The following is a 19301-nucleotide window of genomic DNA, read 5'->3' on the forward strand; positions in this document are numbered from 1 at the left end:
TGGCAGAGGCTCTGCTTTCCCTGGCAGCTCTGTGCAGGGCTCCTGGTGATGAACAGTTCTAAAGAAAGGGAGTATAACTGTGGTGAAAAACTTTGTTTGCTCAGAGCAAAATAGAAAGATCAGTAGTGGTCTACTCAGAAATAAAATGATACTTTTCAAGACTGTCAGTAGAGAATCCAGACATTCCATTTTATTTATCAATTTTGCTTTCCTTTGTTCTGCTTATTCAATCTTATCAGTGAAGATTTGGCAGAAATTGCTTGACTCAATATGAGCTAAGTGTGAAACTGCAGGATAAATACTCTGTTTTCACTTTGCAGCTGAGCTCAAGGCAAGCTGTGCTGCTTGGTACCAGTGTAGTCTGCATGGAAGGAGCTTCTCCAGCCCCTGAGTCCTTGTCCACTTCAGTGAGGAGGTGTTCTGTAACCACTCCTCAGGAGCTCATTTTCAAACACCCAGGCAGCAGGCTGTGTAACTCAGGAGGATTTGCTTTAATTATTCATTTGAATATCTGTGCTACGTATTTACTTGTAATTTTGCCTCAGTGATGCTCAGCTTGCCTAATTTGCCAGAATTTCCCAAAACTTGAGTATGGGAAAAATGTCATGGCCTTCTGAGGCACTTCAGTTCTCCTCATAGATACACATGTAGTCAGCATTTTCTCAGAGCCAAGCAGCATTGATGGCAGATGGGGCAAAGACAGCTTTAGTCTTCTAAACAATGTTCTCTTGCCATTTTTTTCTTGCTTTACCTCAGAGGGACAATCAGACATAGGATTAAACATGTTTCCTTGTTTTTGAAAACCAATAAGAGCAACATACTTAAAATTGCAGCAAAAACAACTGCAAGTTGTCTGCCCAGCTCTGGTTTGAGACTAACTAATCTCTGAAGGATATACCTGTTTGGTGGTATTAATTTAACTTGGTAAAACTGGCAATATTAAATTAAACTGTGAAAACTCCTACAGGACTAAAAAAAAATGCTTTAGGGAGAAGATAATGATTCTGTGCTATTTAATTAATTATTTAAAAGAGGGAGTGTATTTCATGAGCAACAAACCTGGAGTAGTTTCCTCAGGAGTTTTACTTTCCAGAAAAAGGTAACCACCATTTTGGAGAAGTCTAGAAGCCTATAATATTTCCATTTCAAGAGGTGCAATTTTCCCACAAAGCCATGTTCGTAACTCATAAGGTAAATCTTGCCCCACTGCATGTCAGACAAGTACATTGTTTAATACAGCTGCAAGATGGTAACATCTCTTGATACCATTTCAAGCTCACAGACCTATGGTATATCCTTCCTTTGGCTTCTGCCACCAGTGTTGACTCTGAGTTTGGCTTTGCTGACAAGCCTTGGTGTGCTGTTTCCTTTGGGCACCAAAGCCTTAACAAGCCCAGATGGTTTTCCTTGATTCCCCTAAATGATGATGTTTCCTATTTTCAAAGTTTGGGATATTCCTGCTCAGTGGCAGCTCTTCACCATGGGAAGGATTAATTGCATAATATGAAAAAGAGCTCTTTCAAGGGACCCATTCTTTAATAGTGCCAATGTTGCTGCAGCTCAAAGAAGCCTCCTTTGGGGAGCTGTTTTTCTTTTTATAAAGTAACAAAGAAAGAGGGAGATCATAGCCAAATACAGGGAGACTCAAACCCAACACAGTAGGTTATATGTTGTTTTCATGTTTTCTGCTAAAAATGAGTTTTTCAGTCTGCAAGGCTGTATTAGTTTTTTGTTCTAATCACCTTTACATATGCTCTCATGTTCTATTTTATCTCCCAACCCCTTTATATATAGTGAAAAGCAAGCAAGTTTGCTTCACAGGTTTTGCTATGGGTGTAGACTACCATGCTGTCCTGGGACAGACTGGACCTAGACCAGGTCTGCTGGAAAGTACTGGATACAGTACTTTCCTGCCTTCCTTTGGATACAGTCAGCGATTTCAGAGGGTGACACCACCAAAATCAATCCTTGGAAAAGGCCAGAGCAGTTCACTGTGGGTGCTACATGCCAGTGAAGAGTCCAGTATGGGGGGCAGAAATTAGTGTGAGGATCTCTGCTGCTTTTGCACACAAAAGGTTACTTAGGTCTCTTCCCAAAGCACAGTCAGGGATCCACAGCAGTGCATGGAAAGACTTGCAGGCAAGCCAGGCATGAAGCTGGGAGCAGAAGCCAAGATCCATTGCAAGTTCCATGTTGCTCCAGTATTATATATCCCTAAGCACATCTCTCTAATGGGCACTTCCAGCCAGAAAGTCAGCTGCCCTCTTGGTGGTATTTTGTGCTTTGAATAATAAGCAATAGGGGTTTTGTTGGTCATTTAAATGCTACAGTTCCAAGTCCTTCAACACACTTAGCAGGTTCTGAATCTCTCTGTTTCTCAGCCAAATGGCATTTTTAAAGCATTAAGTTAGGAAGCCTCCTACAATAATTTTGCATTCCCTCTTTGAGCTTTCTGTACCAGAGCCCACTTTGAATGTATTGGTGTATTGATTTTGGTATTCTACCATTCTCAAAGTTTTGTTCTAGACTTTTCTTTTGAAGCAGTTGCTCATTCAGATGTGTGTTCAGAGGGGAACTGGCTCCACATGCCACACACTTGGAGGTCACTTTCCTCTCACTCTCCCTCAAAGGCCAGATAGAAAGTTAGTTCCTGACCACAGGTAGGGACAACTGGAAGTGGATGGGGAGGTCCCCCAGCTGTTGAATCCTTTAGCACTGGCATTCCCCTACCCAAAAATGCCCTAGAAACTTCATATAGAGAAAACATGGAAAGTTTTCTTTCTTTAGAGACAACTTTTCCAGGGCAATCTAAATAGGTCAAATTAATGGACAGCAGCAAGAACTCCAATGCAGTGATTTTCATAATTAAGCACCAGCATCGGAAGATTAGCACAGCCATGGTCACTAGTCCTAGATACTCTAACGTGACCAGAAGAGGAACAAGCAGATGCAAGAAAACCACAGCATTTTGATGGGCTGTTTTTGCTGCATGGCCTCCTCTGGTCATCGAGTGCAGTGATGAAGTAGCACTCAGTCATGTTTGGAAATCAGCAGAAGCAATGACCACTAGATCATGTGCTCAGTTCTTATCAGCCCTAGAGAATGGAAAGCTGGGCTCCTGAGATTTGTCTCACCTCAGTGACATTGCCTGCCTGACAGACTTTGAAAGCCACTTCCTAATAGTAGATGTTCAGTCTGAGCCATCATGGCCTGGTTTTTGAGGAACTTGCTCTAGTCATTGTCAAGGGGGGAATTTGCAAAGAGGATCTTCAGCCTTTACATGCCTGTTTTGAGACCCAGATCTGCATGATGCAATCATGAAAGGGCACAGTTTCTGATGAGCCAAGTTTCTTGCACACCCTCCCTTTAGCTCAGCATCTTTCTCACAAGCCAGTGTGCAAATAACTGTGCAAAACCCAAGGCATAGACGTAATCACAAAGGGGTTTTTTTAAAGTTGCTTTCTGTAGCATAATTTCTAGAATCCAGCTACAGCTTTGTACGGTATGACATGCAGAGTATTTCCTGAGAGTTATTTACTAAAATGTGGGGGTGTGCTTTTCAGCTCCTTGATATCTACCTGGAGAATTCAGGCAGGTAAACGAGTGTTTACTTCCACACATTCCCAGCTGGATCTAAGTGTGGGAGCTTCCAAATACAGCTTTGAATTTTCAAATTAGAGGTGATGCAGTATGTGAGTGGGGCAAGAACAGGGATGAGAACACAGGTTACACTGAGTTCTGTGCAGGTGTTGCTTCTCACACGAGTTTCACATCTACCAAGGGTGCCACATTTGGCTAATTTAGTCCTCCATTTTTCACTTGTCCCTCCATGGTGGTTGGCTTTAGAGCAAAAGAAACCTGACAGTAGCTGCCAGGTAACTCACAGTGCTGGGGTTAATGTGTGGGAGTGGTGTTTCTGAACAGCCTGACTGCTGCTGCAGGTAGAGTACCAGTTTGAATCCTGCGTGCAAGTCCTGTTCCACCCCTCCTCTGGTCCCTCCTACCTGTGTGAGGAGAATCACCTCTGAAAAGATCCAGTGATTCTAAACAGAAGAATGGAAAATTAAAGAAGAAGAAGAACACTTTTGGACAGAATGCTATTTCAGTTATTTTCAGCCAAGTCAGCCACGGTCATGTTTGGAATTAAAGCCATCAAATATTCAATAAGAAAAATAATGGGTGTCTTGCACTGCCTTTTCTCATGGAATTTCATCAAAGGCTAAACCAAATAATAACATTATTGTTAATGTTAATGAGGTAGACTAAGTGGCATTTAATTTGTCTTCTCATGAAACAAAGCAAACTTTAAAACTATGGACAGTCTGGTTTTGTCTCGCAGACACACAGGACCTTTAGAGGAAATGGCACTGGAGAGAGACTCTCTGCCTATGGGGGACAGGAGGACCACCCCAGCCACAGGATGGTAATTTTTTAAAAGTCTAACTTCATGCTGTTTGCCCATTAGTCCGTGTGAGAGTGGTGCTCCTTCAATTTCGACTGCGTCATTTGCTTTGCATTTGGTTGGAAATTCTTAATCTGGAGCTCATTCTACTGAAAATCTTTATTATGCAAAATTCCCTGACGTTTGTCTCCTCATCAGTCAGGTCCTGAATGCAGATTGCAGTTCTGTCTGCAGAGTTACTCAAGAGCCTTTTCCATTTTAATAAGTGTTGGATATCCCAAGAGACTGGTAGACAATGGAGATTGTACAGTACTTGTCAAACCTGCTGCTGTGCTTTCTTTGAAATACCCCAAAATGGAGGCAAGAGGTAAAAGTTTTCTACTTGCCTTGTCTTTTTCTTTTGACTGTGTGAGTCACACAGTGTTAAGAATATTTTGAAGGGGAAAGCTGATTATTAGGTGTATAGCAAGAATGAATCATACTTGCTGGAAAAATCATTTTCCCCTTATTTTTGTGCCACATTACCCAGGCCATCAATTACTGGAAAAATATAAATCCCTCCCTGATATAGAAATTTATCATAGGTTGAAATTTCTTATGGGAGAAAACGGCATGAACACCTTATTGATTTTGTAAGTAGGTGAGTTTTCAATGACAGGATAATGATATCAGCTATTATAGATCTCCACGGAATTGTCATGATGCTGCTGGCTCTAGTTATAAATGTTTTCTAGTCACCTCTATTCCAAGAAGCACCTTGCAATTTCTTGTATGTAAAGAGATCAGCATCTTAGAGACTCTCAAAGTAGATTTACTATATAGAGTCAGGCTGCCAAGGTTTAGGACAGAAATGTCTGAAATAGAGTATTTCTCCAGAATTTTTTTTTAATATTTTTTTAAAAAAAGGTTTAGTCAATGTACAAATTTCAGCCCAGTTTTCTGATTTTTTTTTTCCATTGCTGAGACAATTTCGTTTGTTGCACAAATCACGGTGCTCCTGTCTTTTTGTATGCCTAGGAATGCAACACGCAAGCAAAGATGGAAAGTGTAGCTGCTCATATCTGTTGGTTTACTGCTCCTATCAAATGCTGCCTGGAACAAAAGGAGGCACAAAAGGAGGCTGCAGGGCAGCTGAGGGTGCTTTGTTCATGTGTCTCTTTTGTCTTAGCAGGGCAGTACCTCTTCTGAGAGAGGTTCCTGGATAATGGGAACCCATGAGATATTTTCTCTTTTGTGGCATGCTGGTGAAAACGCTTTGCATGATTTGTCTCTCTAGAGCAGATTAGCCTTTGTTATCTCTGGCATTGGAATTAATCACTGTGACAAACTTTTAGTTTAGGGTATTCTTTACACAGCTAATGAACCAACATCAAAAAGATTTAATGGTGCAGTTACCTCCCTGAGTGCTGTATGAAAGAAGAGGACAAAACTCAACCCATTCCATTGAGAGAGCTGTACTGATCTGGTACTTGAAACAAAAGCCCTTAATTTTCTTAAATGACTCTAGATAATTAGGTTTAGTAATTGGCTTTTGTTTTAATACAGCTTTGAAAGGCTAAACCACATAAATCTGTGTAATGCCTCAATAATCAGCAGTTAAGGTAGCAGGTGTGTTTAACTTTGCAAAGAGTGCCAGTCCAAACTGGATAAAGATCTGTCAATTCAGTTACATGATGTTGACAGAATTCTTGAAATAGAGACTTCTTTGAACACTTTGGGGTGCAGAGTGAAAAATAAGGTATTTTGTTACAGTGTTTAAGTACATTTTTGCAATTAAATGCATTAGTAATGATTTTCAGTAGAGTCCAATTGCTGTGCACCCTAAACTGAAGACCTAAAAGACTTTAAAACATCTACCTGATAAACTGTGCAACAGCCATACTCTTGCCCTACTCTTGTTTTCTCTTACAAATGTGTATCCAAGAGAAGGTAGATGGTGATAGTCTGCAGTCATCTGAGAGACCTCTTGGGAATCCATCCTCATTTGGCTGTTGCATCACATCGGGATTTCCTTTGATTTGTGTTGGGGAATTCGGTGATACCATGCTGGTATGTGTGTGATTAGAAAAAAACACAACCTAACTGTGAAGGTGCTCTCTCCAGTGTCTGGACTGGTTCTGCCTACAAAGACATCCATCACAAATCTGAGAGAGCACTTCCTCATGCAGTGCAATGCTGAACTAAAAATTTGACAAGGATTAATGATTCTTGAAACTAAATCTGCAGGGGAGATGTGTATAATGACAGTGTTTCAAATCAATTTACAAGCAAGCTGATTTTAGAAGAATTACAGCTGAAAGTGTTGCAAGAGAATTTGACTGACAACCAAGCAACAACATGACTTCATACATCCACATCTCTAAAAGTCCAAGTATTAATATCTGTACTTAACACGTCATTGCTCATGCTTGATGCCTCATTCTTATTCGACCCAATCTTCCCTTTCCACTTGTACATTATTAATATCACTAGTCTGCTTTTAGCACTAGGACACCGTGATGGTCATAAAGAAATGCACAGTTCAGTCCCTGATAGCTGAGGGCTGCAAGGGAAGTGGTTTCTCCCTTGTTTTCTTTAAATGGAAATGCTGTGGGGATTTTGTTGGTTTGGGGGGAGGGGAGGGGACGGGTGGGTTTTTTTAGAAGGGTTTCTGCTGCCAACTATTAGCAAATCTTGGTGTTCATGCAGAATGCTCTGCAATTAACAGAAGCTGTGTAATTAACTCATGTCGCCAGTGCATTGTGAAAGCAAGAGCAAATGTCCCTATCCCTTTGCAGGGATAAGTATGTGACAGAAAATTTGCATTATAATAGTGACTTGCATTTGGGAAAGTTGATCTTCTTTTCTTCATATTTTTACACTCCCCAAATCCGCAAGGTAGGGAGCTCATGACCTCAGACAAATGGAATAGCAAAATACTGTGCTTGGACAGTAGTGATACTAAGCTGGCTTTAGTATTGAAAGTCCAAGACAGAATGTTTTCCTTGGGGTGGGTATGGTTACAGTGCAGTTTCAGCCTGTATGTCTAACCTCTCTGTTCCTGAGGCATAGTGTAGCTGTTGACCACAGCAGGACATTCTGGGAAAATATAGCTGGAAATGGGAACCTTTAGTAGCACCTTTTGTTAAGGGTTTAATAGTTTGTGAGAAGAGGCTTTGGGGTGTATTTGGTAGCAAGAAATAACTTCTGAATACCATCCCTAACCAAATGACCAAAGCTGTTATTGTTGGCAGTCTTATTTCTCCCAGTGAAAAGGTACTTCTGACATGCAAAGAATCTCTGCTAAAGTAAAAATAGCCTTTGTTTGCATTCATGTTGCCTGTGAAATTTCTTGTGTCTTTTTTTACTTTTGCCTTTCTTGCCTCTATCATCTTTTTTCTATGCATGATAATTTTTACTGCCATTCTATTTTCTAATTTTCTTTTAGCTCATCTCTGTATTTTACTTGTCTACCTCTAACCTGGTTTCCTTTTTCCTTTCCCAAGTCACAATAGGGTCTTAAGTGCTTTTTTGTCTCACAGATCTGGTTTCCTTGATGCACCTGTATGCCCTTCTGCCCTCAGCTCTGTGTTGGTTCTTATCTCTTATCAGTTACATTTCCCTGTATACTATTCACAGTGAGGATAAGCAAAGTTACTGTAACAGGCTGAATGGCTAATGCACTCTGAAGGATGTAGTGTTTTTGTCTAAGTCCCAAAAGCTCCACAGCCAGCACAGACTAATTCCTGCTAGGAAGTGAGACAATGGTTTTGATCGATCAAATAACTTTTGAAATCATAATATGAATATAGACTTGGTGTTGAAAAGCAAGCCAGCACAGATCATTGTGTCACTTTGGCCTTCAGATACTTAACATGTTAGCATGTTGGGAAGAATGATTAAATAGAATTTGTTTGCAATCCTCAGGGAGCAATTTTTTTGGGAAAAGATGGACTGAATTTAGTAAGATTTGTTTCTGTGCTGGATATAATTTGCTTAGTGGGCAATTGGGTCGCAAAGTGGAAAGAATGTTAGTTGCCATTTTCAAAACTTTTTATTTTTCAGTTATAAGTAAATGAACCTGAAAGTTTTTGACACATAACTGGTCCTGTGTTTACTACCATCTGCTCTTTCTTCTCTTCGGGTTGTGCTTTGTGGCCAAAAGCCTCTCCCATCACACCCAATTTAACTCCAGAAGCCTGTCCCTACTCCCTTTCCCTTTTTATTGTGTCACTCTATTGAAAGGGAAACCCTGCATTTAAGATGTGGAAACATGGAAGAGAGAGTGTGGTGGTCTTCCATCCAGAAAGTTTTATTTCACTAATTTGAAATATCTGTATGGGCAGAACTTTGATCATGCACAACTATGTAGTTGATCAGAGCTGAAGTAAACAGGAGGCTTCTGGAGCATCACCACCTTCTCTCACCTGCGCTCTGATCCAGTGGGACCTGAGAGCTGCAGACTCCTGGCCATCAGCATAGCCTCCAGGCATCTGAACATGACTCTCATTCAGCCTTTAGGATGGAACTGGGTGGTTGAACAGAGTGAGTGGAAATTTTTGAAAACAGATTGAGACAAAAGGCCTTAGGATGCTGCATAGCGTCTGCAGCAAGTAAATGGAAAATCTCTGCAGCATTCTGAAACTTTTGAATGCTTGCTTCTTCTCTGGTAATTCCTTTAAGAAGTCTGAAGAAGTTAAAAAAATCTTGATAGCTTCCCAGGGAAAATCCTGGTAATTGGTGAAAGTGCTTTTGTTTTTCTGAGACAATACTCTGTGCTAGCTTTAAATCTGATGGGGTTTGTATTTACATTTAGCTGGAGACCATCACAGTATATAATGCGTAATTCAGCATGACCGTAGTGTGTTTTCCCAAAAAAATGGGCAACATTCTTATGAGGGAGAGGTTGAGAGTTCAGAAAGTTTATGTACAAACAGTTCAATTAAAGTCAAGAGTATGTAGTGTTTCATACTCAGAGAGGGAAAGTTTATACACTTAGTAAAAGAAGTTTATTGAACTTAATTTTGCCCTCTTTGCTGACACTTTGGTAGAAGAGTTCTTCATTGCTGCTACAACTTTGAGCTGGGGAGCTTCATTAATCCAAGCAGAGGCCCCTGTGAAACAAGCCAGTCACTGCCTTACCTTCTGTACTGTGTTGGAACAACAGCCTGAATGGATGGTTGCAGTGAAAAGAAATTGAATTGCTGTGTCAGAGGTCTCCAGTGATAGGTTTCTTAGCTTGTTGCCTGTCGAAGGGATTTGGGACTCCTGGCACTGGTGTTAAGAGTTTGCATCAGTCTGCTTACCAAGCAAATATTATGGAATGCAGAGGAGAAAGTACAGCCGAATTTCTTAGTGACTCAAATATTACAGCCATGATGGCTTAAGTACTGGCAATGCACTAGAAGGGTTCTGTGTCTATAAACTTTTATATATTTTCTGGCAATTTGCTCTTACAGAATTAAGTACTGTACCCAGTTATATTTTTTTATTTAAGTTAACTTATATATTATTTATTTATGCCTAACATATTTTTTCATTTAACAAGGTTATTGAGATATCCATCATTTTACCTGCATTTTGAGATAACAAAGAGTGCCATAAATGATACCATCTTGTCTTTGTTTGATCTGTTGGTGTATATGATTTACGTTACATTGCTATTAAATTTTTATTTGGACCTTACTGTACACTTCTATTACCTCACATTCAGAAGTAGGTAATGGGGCTGTCATTTTAGTAGATCTGCATGTGGGAATAGTTGGTAGTTTGCAGTGCTCCCTCCCCTATGACCTTCTAATGTAAATAACTGATGTAGTAGTTAATAGGATACTTTTCAGCAGTTCAATCCCAGTATTTTCTACTGTGGTTCCTCACATACTTGAATTCTGAATGCCTCAAGACCTTGAAGAAATTTATAAAGCAATAGTGGTTTTTATCATCCGGAGTGATACATTTTACATGTTTCACAGATTTTGTTACTTGAAAAATACCTGGATTTCCTCTTGTGTTTAGTCCCAGGTTCAGAATGAATCACAAGTATTGGAAATGAATAATATATATAACAGGAATGAAATGGCATCTGCTTTCAAAAACATTTCAGTCACCTCTTTCGATTGGTCTTAATTGGGAATGTTAGATATAAGTGTTAGATTTTGTAACTTGTTTGCTGTGAATTGAATAGGATGTAAATTCATCTCTGTGAGCATGCACAATTAATGATGAAATAACAGTCCTTCCCTAGGTAGTATACAGAAGGATGAAATAACTTATCAGTGTAACTTAGGCACATCTAAAATGTAAATATGCCTTATTCTGGATGTCTCAGGTATTATTAAAATGAAAGCGATAAAGAGAAGGGAAGAAAGAGGGGATGGAGGGCCAGGAGTCTCTCATAAATACATTTGGCTTTTTTAGACAGAATTTATAGGTCATGCTGATTTTCTTTAAACAAATACAAAACAAGCTGTACTAACACACCTAAAATAGATCATTCACTGTCAAAAGCCTGTGCAAATAATTGGGATTTGACAGTAATTTCAAACAAGTTGCCATTGTAGGAACATCAGGCAAGTTTTTTTGTCTGGATACTCATTACTTGCCCTTTTTAAGTCCTACCAGGTTACAGACAAGAGATGATGTTGTGAACTGAATAGCTGCAACATTTTCCCTTTGTGAACAGAAATAATTAGGCATACACTGGAATTCAGAAGAAATGACATACAGTACTACCTTTTGCTGATGATTCTACCTGGCTTCTTTATTCTGCAGTCATCTGCTATTGACTTCAGCTAACATTTCTCAGAAATCTCTCTGCTCCTCAATCCTGCTGCATCATCAAATGGAAATACAGAAATAAAACACTCTTATCCAAATTTAGGCAGATGGACAGGTAGTACTATCTAATTGCTCTACGTTACTGCAACAAACTCAGGAGTCCTGATTCCACTGGGAGATGGAGATGTTGGATATAATAGTGATTTCTTCAGTGTCAGAATGCTGATTGTAAAGAAATGCTTCCTTTTGCATAATTATATATATCACAATGCAAAAGTGAATTGATTTTTACTCTTGAGATTAATTATTATGAGAAATAGGCCTTGGTGTAGTTTCCACTGAAACAATGACTGAATTCTCATTGACTTCAGAATAAAAATAGTTGGACCACACATGCTTAGTTTTACTGTTTTGGAAATATGCTTCTTAATAGAAAGTATTTCCTTTTGTTAATAATATTTATGGAGACAAAGGAACTGGGAGAGTAGCTAATAATTGGCTAAAGGTGATACTTTTCAAAATGAAGTAGAAGATTCTTATATTTAATATTAGAGTGGGAAAAAGAATGGCCGAAGGATTAGAGAGATACAGTCCAGATAAACAGCTCTGGTCATTGAGTTCATGTGTATCATATCTACTGAGTTATTTCAGTTATCTGGGATTCTGGCCCATAAAATCTAAAAGCATCCAGCATCATATCTGTTCACCTTGCCAGTTCTTGTGACTAAGCTGTAGAAGTGAAGAATTCCAGCAGCTTATAGTAAGGAGGATAAGGGAGCACCAGTATGCGTGCAGGCAAAGAAGAAAGCAGTAATGCTTGTGGAAATTACAGATAAATAAGATCCAGTCTCCATTCACATGTGAGAGTTTCTCTGTAAACCAGTGTACATTGCTTGTAAAAGAGTGGTGACAGAGGAAAGCTAATAGCATTTCCTATGAGCCTTATTCATTCTACACCACTCATGAGCTCCATACGGCTAATTTGTTGAGAGGGCTCTTCCAAGTGGGGATCTATTTCCCAAAACAATTTTTATGGATGGGAGTCAGTAATAATATTTAAAGCAAATAGACTATATCCTTATTCAATGGATATGCTCATGTGGAATCTTCACAGCAGACTTAGATGGCTCACAACTTAGGAAATCAAATTACTTCCAGGGTAATTGGAAATTTTAATAGAAAAAATTCCAGCATTCCATAAGCTGTGAAGCTGTGGTGGTGGGAGAGTGGAAGAGAAAGCTCCCCTGTAAAGTCTCTTGCTGCCTGGCTTTTCATGTTATGGTGGCACTGCAGTACTGCTATGTTACAAGGTAGAACACAGGCATCTATATCCCATCACAGCATATTCTCTCTCAGGCATATCCTGACCTAGGCAAAGGAAGTCATTTCTCTGGCAGTCTGAAATTTCCCCAGTGACATAGTTTGAGTATGTATCTGGCTTACATTTGCATTCCAACATGAGGAATGTTTCTTCTAAAAGACTAGGGGTAGTTGGTGAAGCCAAACCTATTTCAGTCTCTCCATTCCTTTTCCTACTCTTAGTAGGTGCTGTGGCTAAAGAGAGCAGGGACTACTGTTTCAAAGTCTGCTTTTATTAGACAGGAACTGAAAGGAGAGGGGAGGGGAGGGGAGAGGAGAGGAGAGGAGAGGAGAGGAGAGGAGAAAGGATTAAAACAGTGTAGCTGTGTTGCACACAGCAGTTTAGAGGATGTGATGCTGATTTATACTAGCTGAGAATCTGGCATCCAGTGCATTTGGGAAAGACAATGTACAATGGTGTTAAAACCCACCAGATTTATTCTTTACTATATCAGCTTGGTGCTTTAATGCCGCTCCAGTGGACTAGGAAAGGACAGTTCCATTTTAACACTTTACAGCTTCTTCAGAAAAATAAACAACACAGAAAATAAGGAGCCAAAACTCAAACAAAGCAGCTGAATTGCAGGGCTTTAATCTCTTTTAGTGATGCATTTCTGGAAAACATTTTTTTTTTACTGGTCATGGAAATTGAATCATATATTTGATGGTTTGTATTCTGCTTTTGTTGTCTCCTCTTCATTTTTTGGCTTCATATTATTTAATTTCTGCTAGTGTTATTTCTAAAGAGAACAGAATGAACTGAGGGCCTCACACCTACATATCTACGTCTTTTATCAATGTTTTTTCATGACTAGTACTCTGCTACAAGCCTTCTAAATTTACCTGCTAAACCATTGTCAGTTCCCTCCCCAGTCCTGGATGCATGTACATATACAAATATATATATAGACGTGTGTATATACATAAATGTATATATATGAGAAATTCTTTTGGCACTGGTTAAGGATGAGACCGGTAGGGTTGTTTACAGAAGGCATTCTAACCCTTTATGGGTTTAATAAGGAATGTTTTCATTTGTAGAAGATGGAAGTGATGGAAAGTTGTGTTTTCTTTAAACATCTATAATTTAGTAGAACTCCAGTTCTCTCTAGTAGCTTCTGTAGAGTCATCAAAAACCTAGAATATTTTATTCTCTTAAGGCCAGCCTTAGGCATTTTCTGTGAGGGATGAGCATGACTACTTGGTGATTTTCTCAGCAACTTTCAAGATGGGAAATGACTAGAAAAGCTCTTTGGATTTCCAGAAACCCATACCGATGGAATTGCTCATCTGACTTCACTTCTGTCCTAGATTTCAGATAATTTGGACAACTGTCATTTTCACCTATTACTAAAAAAGCTAGTTAGGTCTTTTCCTAATCACTTATTCACTGTTGTCATACCGAGTAGTTCACCAACTTTGTAGCAGTAGAACAAATTAGGAAAATGCCATTATTTTCTACTTTGTAAGTGAAGAACCAAGGTACTGAGAAGTAAAAAGCTTAAAAAATATCTTCATCAAGATCTACAGGATGTTGAGACAATGTCGAATGCAGGACATTGAGATAGACTTCCAAGATTTCTGACTGCAATGAATTAGCAAAGGCTTATTATAAAATGTTTTCCATATATCATGGGGAATCCTAAACTCTATGTCAGTGGAGCACTGACTGAAATAGGAAAGCCCCAGACATGTGTGCAATTGTTTTCCAATACCTTGTGATTGACTTCGTTGTGACAACAAAATTGCGCATGTGGCAGTCTAATGCTCTGCTTTATCACATGTAAGGCAGATGGAACAGGATATTAACTGTTATTTTAATGGTCCTTTTTATCAAAGCTAAGGTAATAATTTACCTGCAGGTGGGAGGACGAAGTGACACATGGAGGGCATGTCCAGCTCTTGTACTCATGGTTTCCTCTCTTTTCTTTTGCAGTGAGTATGTTCTTGAACACATTAACCCCCAAGTTCTATGTTGCCCTGACTGGCACATCCTCGTTAATCTCAGGACTTATTTTGGTAAGTACTACATCTATTAATATCACTTCAGAATTTTATTTTTTGATATCCAGAATTGTATTTCAGGCTTCATGCAGATTAACAGGTATCTTTTTTGCTTCTGTAAATTTACAGTTCTGCAGCACATAAAATTTGTCTTTATTTGTATGTCTCTTTCTGTGGGAATTAAAACGAAAAAAAAAGTGTTTCAGTGCTGTATCTTTGAAGATAAAAAGTCTTGAAGAACAGTGTGACTCACTAACAACCCTACAGTAATTCTTAACGAGTGTTTGCAAATTAAGTGCTTTCCTTGACAAGTACTACTGAAATGAAAAAGGCCAATAAAAGGAAGAGGAGGAAAGGTACCAACTATCTCAGCGTAGCGTGGTCCTTTCTGAAAGATACAGCAGGAGTTACTAGAGAAACACCAGTTCTGGTGCCAGAATTCCAAGGAATAATTATTTCAGATCTTCACTTCTAGAATCTTTCCCAGTACATAGCTGCCTATTTGCTTAAATGTCTGTATTTTTAAACCATTTAAAAACCCTCCTCCCATATGTAATTCTTGAGGGCTTCTTTATGCAAATTGATGCAGTGGAGTGAATCATAATACAATCACAATGCAGGAGTCCAAAGCAGAGCATTTTCTCTGAATTTTATTAATATCTTCATAGAAACAAATGGAGATTAAAAATATAGGAACAGGGTGTACATATGTGTATGTGGTCTCTTTTTGTTTCCTCAGTGCTGAGAGTTGGCTTACTGCTTACACAAATGAATAGTATAGCATAACACAGAACAGATCAGAATGATCCTCTAGTCCAGCTGCCTGATGACTTCAGGGCTGACCAAAAGTAAAAACATGTTATTGAGGGCATTCTGCAAATGCCTCTTAAGCAATGACAGGCTTGGGGCATCCACCACCTCTCAAGGAATTCTGTGTTTGACCACTTTCTCAGTAAAGATATTCTTCCTAGTGTTCAGTCTTATCCTCCCATCACAGCTTTGAACCATTCCCATGTGACCTGTGTCTACATAGCCAGAAGAAGTGATCAGCCCCTCCCTCTCCACTTGCCCTCCTCAGGGAATGGTTGCCTTTGTTTTAGTCTTGTTTGTTCAAGTTGCACACTTTTAAAATCTCCTGGATACAAGCTGTAGACCCTCACCACACCAAACTGGGCATTTAACTGGGGGACCAATGAGACCAAGTGTCAGCTATTGTAGTGATAAGTGGAAATAGGAGCGAGAGAGAAACATGGCTAGAGGCTCATTCACATCACCTCAGATCTACTAATCTCAGAGAAACCTGAAAGCAGATAGGATCCTAAAAGGACACTATCAGTTTGGTTTGGGAAATCTGCACCTCTCACTTCCACATTGCCTGTAGCCTGTAGATGTAGATAAACAAATGGCATCCTTGACTGCTTAATGCCTGTGGGACTCTCATCATTTAGATGATTTCAGGTAAAGCAGCAGGTGTACTGCTGCTGTGGCTTGCTCTGAGTTTCCTCATAGTGGAAGGCAATTACCTAATGTTTGCACCTTGGGCATTCATCAGTCTTGTATGGATTGAGCCCCAAAGCACTCAGCAGAGCTCCAGAGAGATCAACAGAACTTTCAGAATATGAGCAAGAGCCAGACCTGTAAGACTTGGATGCAGTTCAGCAGAACTCACTCAAATGCACAGGAGGAAAATAATGTTATATGCAGCACTGTCACTCAGAAACAAGAAAATGCTGGGTGCCACCACCAAGACGAGAAGGATTGAGAGAAATAACATGGGTTTCACAGACACAGTTCCATATTTGCTGCTACAGGGCGAAGACAGCAGGAGGAGGTGGCAAGACAAAGACAGTTATTTTCTGCCCTATTGTATTACATTACAGAATCAAACAGGAATAAAAACTTAGAAGAGTGACTAATTTATGTGAAACTAAATTCATCATTGTGAATGTAGGTACATTTTATACTGTACTCAAGAAGACAATTTCTGAGGAATGAGCTCAGCAGGCAACTTGTGAGCAAGAAATTTTTAAGTGCTGTATTTTGATGAGAAGTACAAGGAGGAAGTGGCAAGAAGTACTCAAGACTATGCTATGGAGAAGGGGCACAAGGACACCAATAGAAACCTTCCACAAAGAAATCAGATTGAGCCTTAATCAAAAGAAATCACTTAGTATTACATGAGAAAGTCCATTATGAACAAGTTGAAGAACCAGTGAGGTGATGGAGGTGTGTAGACACAGAAATCAGACTGAAAGCCTTTTTTTTTGTTTCTTTTTTGTGTCTTCACTACTGCCATCAGTTGTTTGCTGTTCATATGGCACCTTCCTAAATGTGAAAAATGTATATAGGCCAAACAGGTAACAGCCACGAACCTTAGATTGTGGGGACTGAGAAGTAAAAAGCTTAAAAAATATCTTCATCAAGATCTACAGGATGTTGAGACAATGTTGAATGCAGGACATTGTCTGTGCTGAGAGGAACATGTTTTTTGTAGATATGATAATGGCAAAAAAGAACAAAGCAGATGTGGTCATGGAAAGAAGAAACTGCAAGTTGACCAGATCACACATCAGAAAAGATAGCTGATTAAGTTCTAGTGAGGTAGTGCTAGATTGTCATTAGCCCAAGTGTGCTTCAGATTAAATATTTCTTAATCTTGCTGTTTACCAGTGGCCCAGTTTTACATGCTGTTTACCATGACCAGTTACATGGTGAATTGCCCGCACTGCCACACACTCACATCAGACTATACAGCATCATCAGTTCTAAAGGATTCTCAGTTCTGTTAATGGTATAAAGTGAAGTTCTTATGTAAAATAAACATTCTGTTGTCAAATCTACATCACTGGGGTACTTTTTAGGCTAGATATACTAATATTGCTTGGAATTTTCCACCATATGGACTGGCAGATTTCTTTCTATTATCAGCTGGCTCCAGTTCCTAATCAGAAGGAGAAATCACAGCACCACAGGTTATGAAACAATGGAAAATTCCATCATTTCAGAAGTGTGGTAGCTGATGGGAAAGTGATTGCTTTTCCTAACTCATGTTTGGGTCATGAAACAATGGCTACAAAGTTCAGCTTTAGGCAATTGAATACTACATTACTCCTTTGCAAAACACTACACTCCTCTCTTATTTTGTCTCATACTTTGTTTTAATTCTTTAGGTAAAATTCTGGCCTCGCTGCAGGCAATGTGACTTAATTGAAGCAAGGACTTCAGACCTTTTTTCTTATAGGTCAGAACTGTGCAGAAAATACTTTTCAATCTCAAGCATTTTCCTTAACAATTACTTGACTACAGCACATAGTTAAAAATTAACAATTTGGCATATATTCACTTCATCCATGCACTGTTGTAAGTATCAAAAATAAGAAGATTTAGTCCACAGTTGCATTAGAAATATTGTATTGGAAACTAGGTTCCACCACAGTTACTTTTAATCCAGTAAAATACAGTGTGCTGTCTCACAGAATACAATGAGCTGTATTGTATTCATGTCTGGGAGGCTGAGGTTTTCCACAGGTAGGGTAATAAAACTGTCACAAAACACACCTGACATCCAGTAAATGCCGTGAACCAGAACTATGCAAATGCCACTGTGATTTCTAAATAAAGCCACATATTTAACATACAGTTATCACCAAAGCTGCTCAGCAAGCATGTGAGGCACTTGCAAAGAGACTGATAGAGTCTCAGTTCTAACAAAGCACAGGTAGAAGTGAACCTCAGACTTAAATCTCCACAAGAATTCCTCATTATTCTATTTCCAGGCTTGGGAGAGTAGTAAGTGTTTTCTGCTACACAATGAAAAACATTCTGCAATGAACAAATACCAGGTCTTTCAGATGCAAGAATTAGAAAGCCAGCCTGCAGAGGTAAAGCATGACTAGACTCTGCCTAGCAGTGAGCAGCTAGGCTGTTTGCTGCTACCCAAGTATGTAGCATGCTGTCAGAGTCACAGCCTTTTGTAGCCAATGGTACCAATACAGGAAGTCTGAGAGAGAACCTGAGTAACACAGGACTTATTTTCTGTAGATACTAATTGTTTCACTACCTTTGTGTAGTGTGCTGCAGAGAGCCAGAAAGGTGGCTGAGTTCTGGGTGCTGCCACAGGCTCTGGGAAAGTCTGACTGTTGTGCAGGGACAGTCTTCCAGGACTGAAAAGCAATGCATGGTAGCCATTCAAAGTTTCTGTGCTGCTCAGAGAAGGCTCAAGGTCAGGAAGGGCAGAATCATTGTAGGGAGTTCCTAAGAAACTGGAAACACTTGCCAAGGAGCAGGTGAGAGAGGAAGGGTCTATTGGAAGGCAGGCTGTAACCCAGTCCACAAACAAGAAAATGCTGTCACAACTAGGTGTGGTCTACACAGTGTTGAGAGAAGTAACACACTTAATCCAGGCAATAAGTTATTTTCTTTTGAGTTTCTGTATTTCCAGGGGTGGATGAAGTAAATAGCTATTAATTCTGAATATGCTGCCCACTAGCTCTGCATGTATATTCTCCTGCTAACTCTTTGAGATAAGACAAATGGAGGTTCAGTAACCAGGAGCAGAGTCTAAGAGGATGCTGAGTGGGTGTATTTAATTCAGAAGCAAAGGGGATGCTTATCCTTCAAGGCTGTCATCAAGGATACTCAGCATGGCCAGTGGCATGCTGTTTCCTAGATCTAAGATGGGCAGGACTGGAGGATCAGGAGTCACTGGCTACCCCTAACAGCTGAATAAAACAGACCAGCAGCTTGCTTTGTTGGAAGGCAAGTAGCATTGTATAGTCAC

General features: G+C 39.6%; 1 protein-coding gene across 4 annotated transcripts in view; it reads left to right on the forward strand.

Annotated features, from left to right (window-relative positions):
* ST7 (suppression of tumorigenicity 7) overlaps positions 1–19301 on the forward strand; it is a 136161-nt gene that overhangs the window by 62125 nt on the left and 54735 nt on the right. For 2 of the 4 annotated variants that reach the window (XM_071423695.1, XM_071423697.1), the window contains exon 2: positions 14454–14536. In XM_071423695.1, the coding sequence (XP_071279796.1) occupies positions 14454–14536 (83 nt within the window). Of the gene's footprint in view, positions 1–4388; positions 4424–14453; positions 14537–18549; positions 18557–19301 lie in introns of those variants that run through there. The other 2 variants (XM_071423698.1, XM_071423699.1) reach the window with 2 other exon arrangements.

The sequence above is a fragment of the Agelaius tricolor genome, unplaced genomic scaffold (assembly GCF_023055355.1).
Source record: "Agelaius tricolor isolate 1412-34295 unplaced genomic scaffold, bAgeTri1.0.p SCAF_3, whole genome shotgun sequence".
NCBI lineage: Eukaryota > Metazoa > Chordata > Aves > Passeriformes > Icteridae > Agelaius > Agelaius tricolor.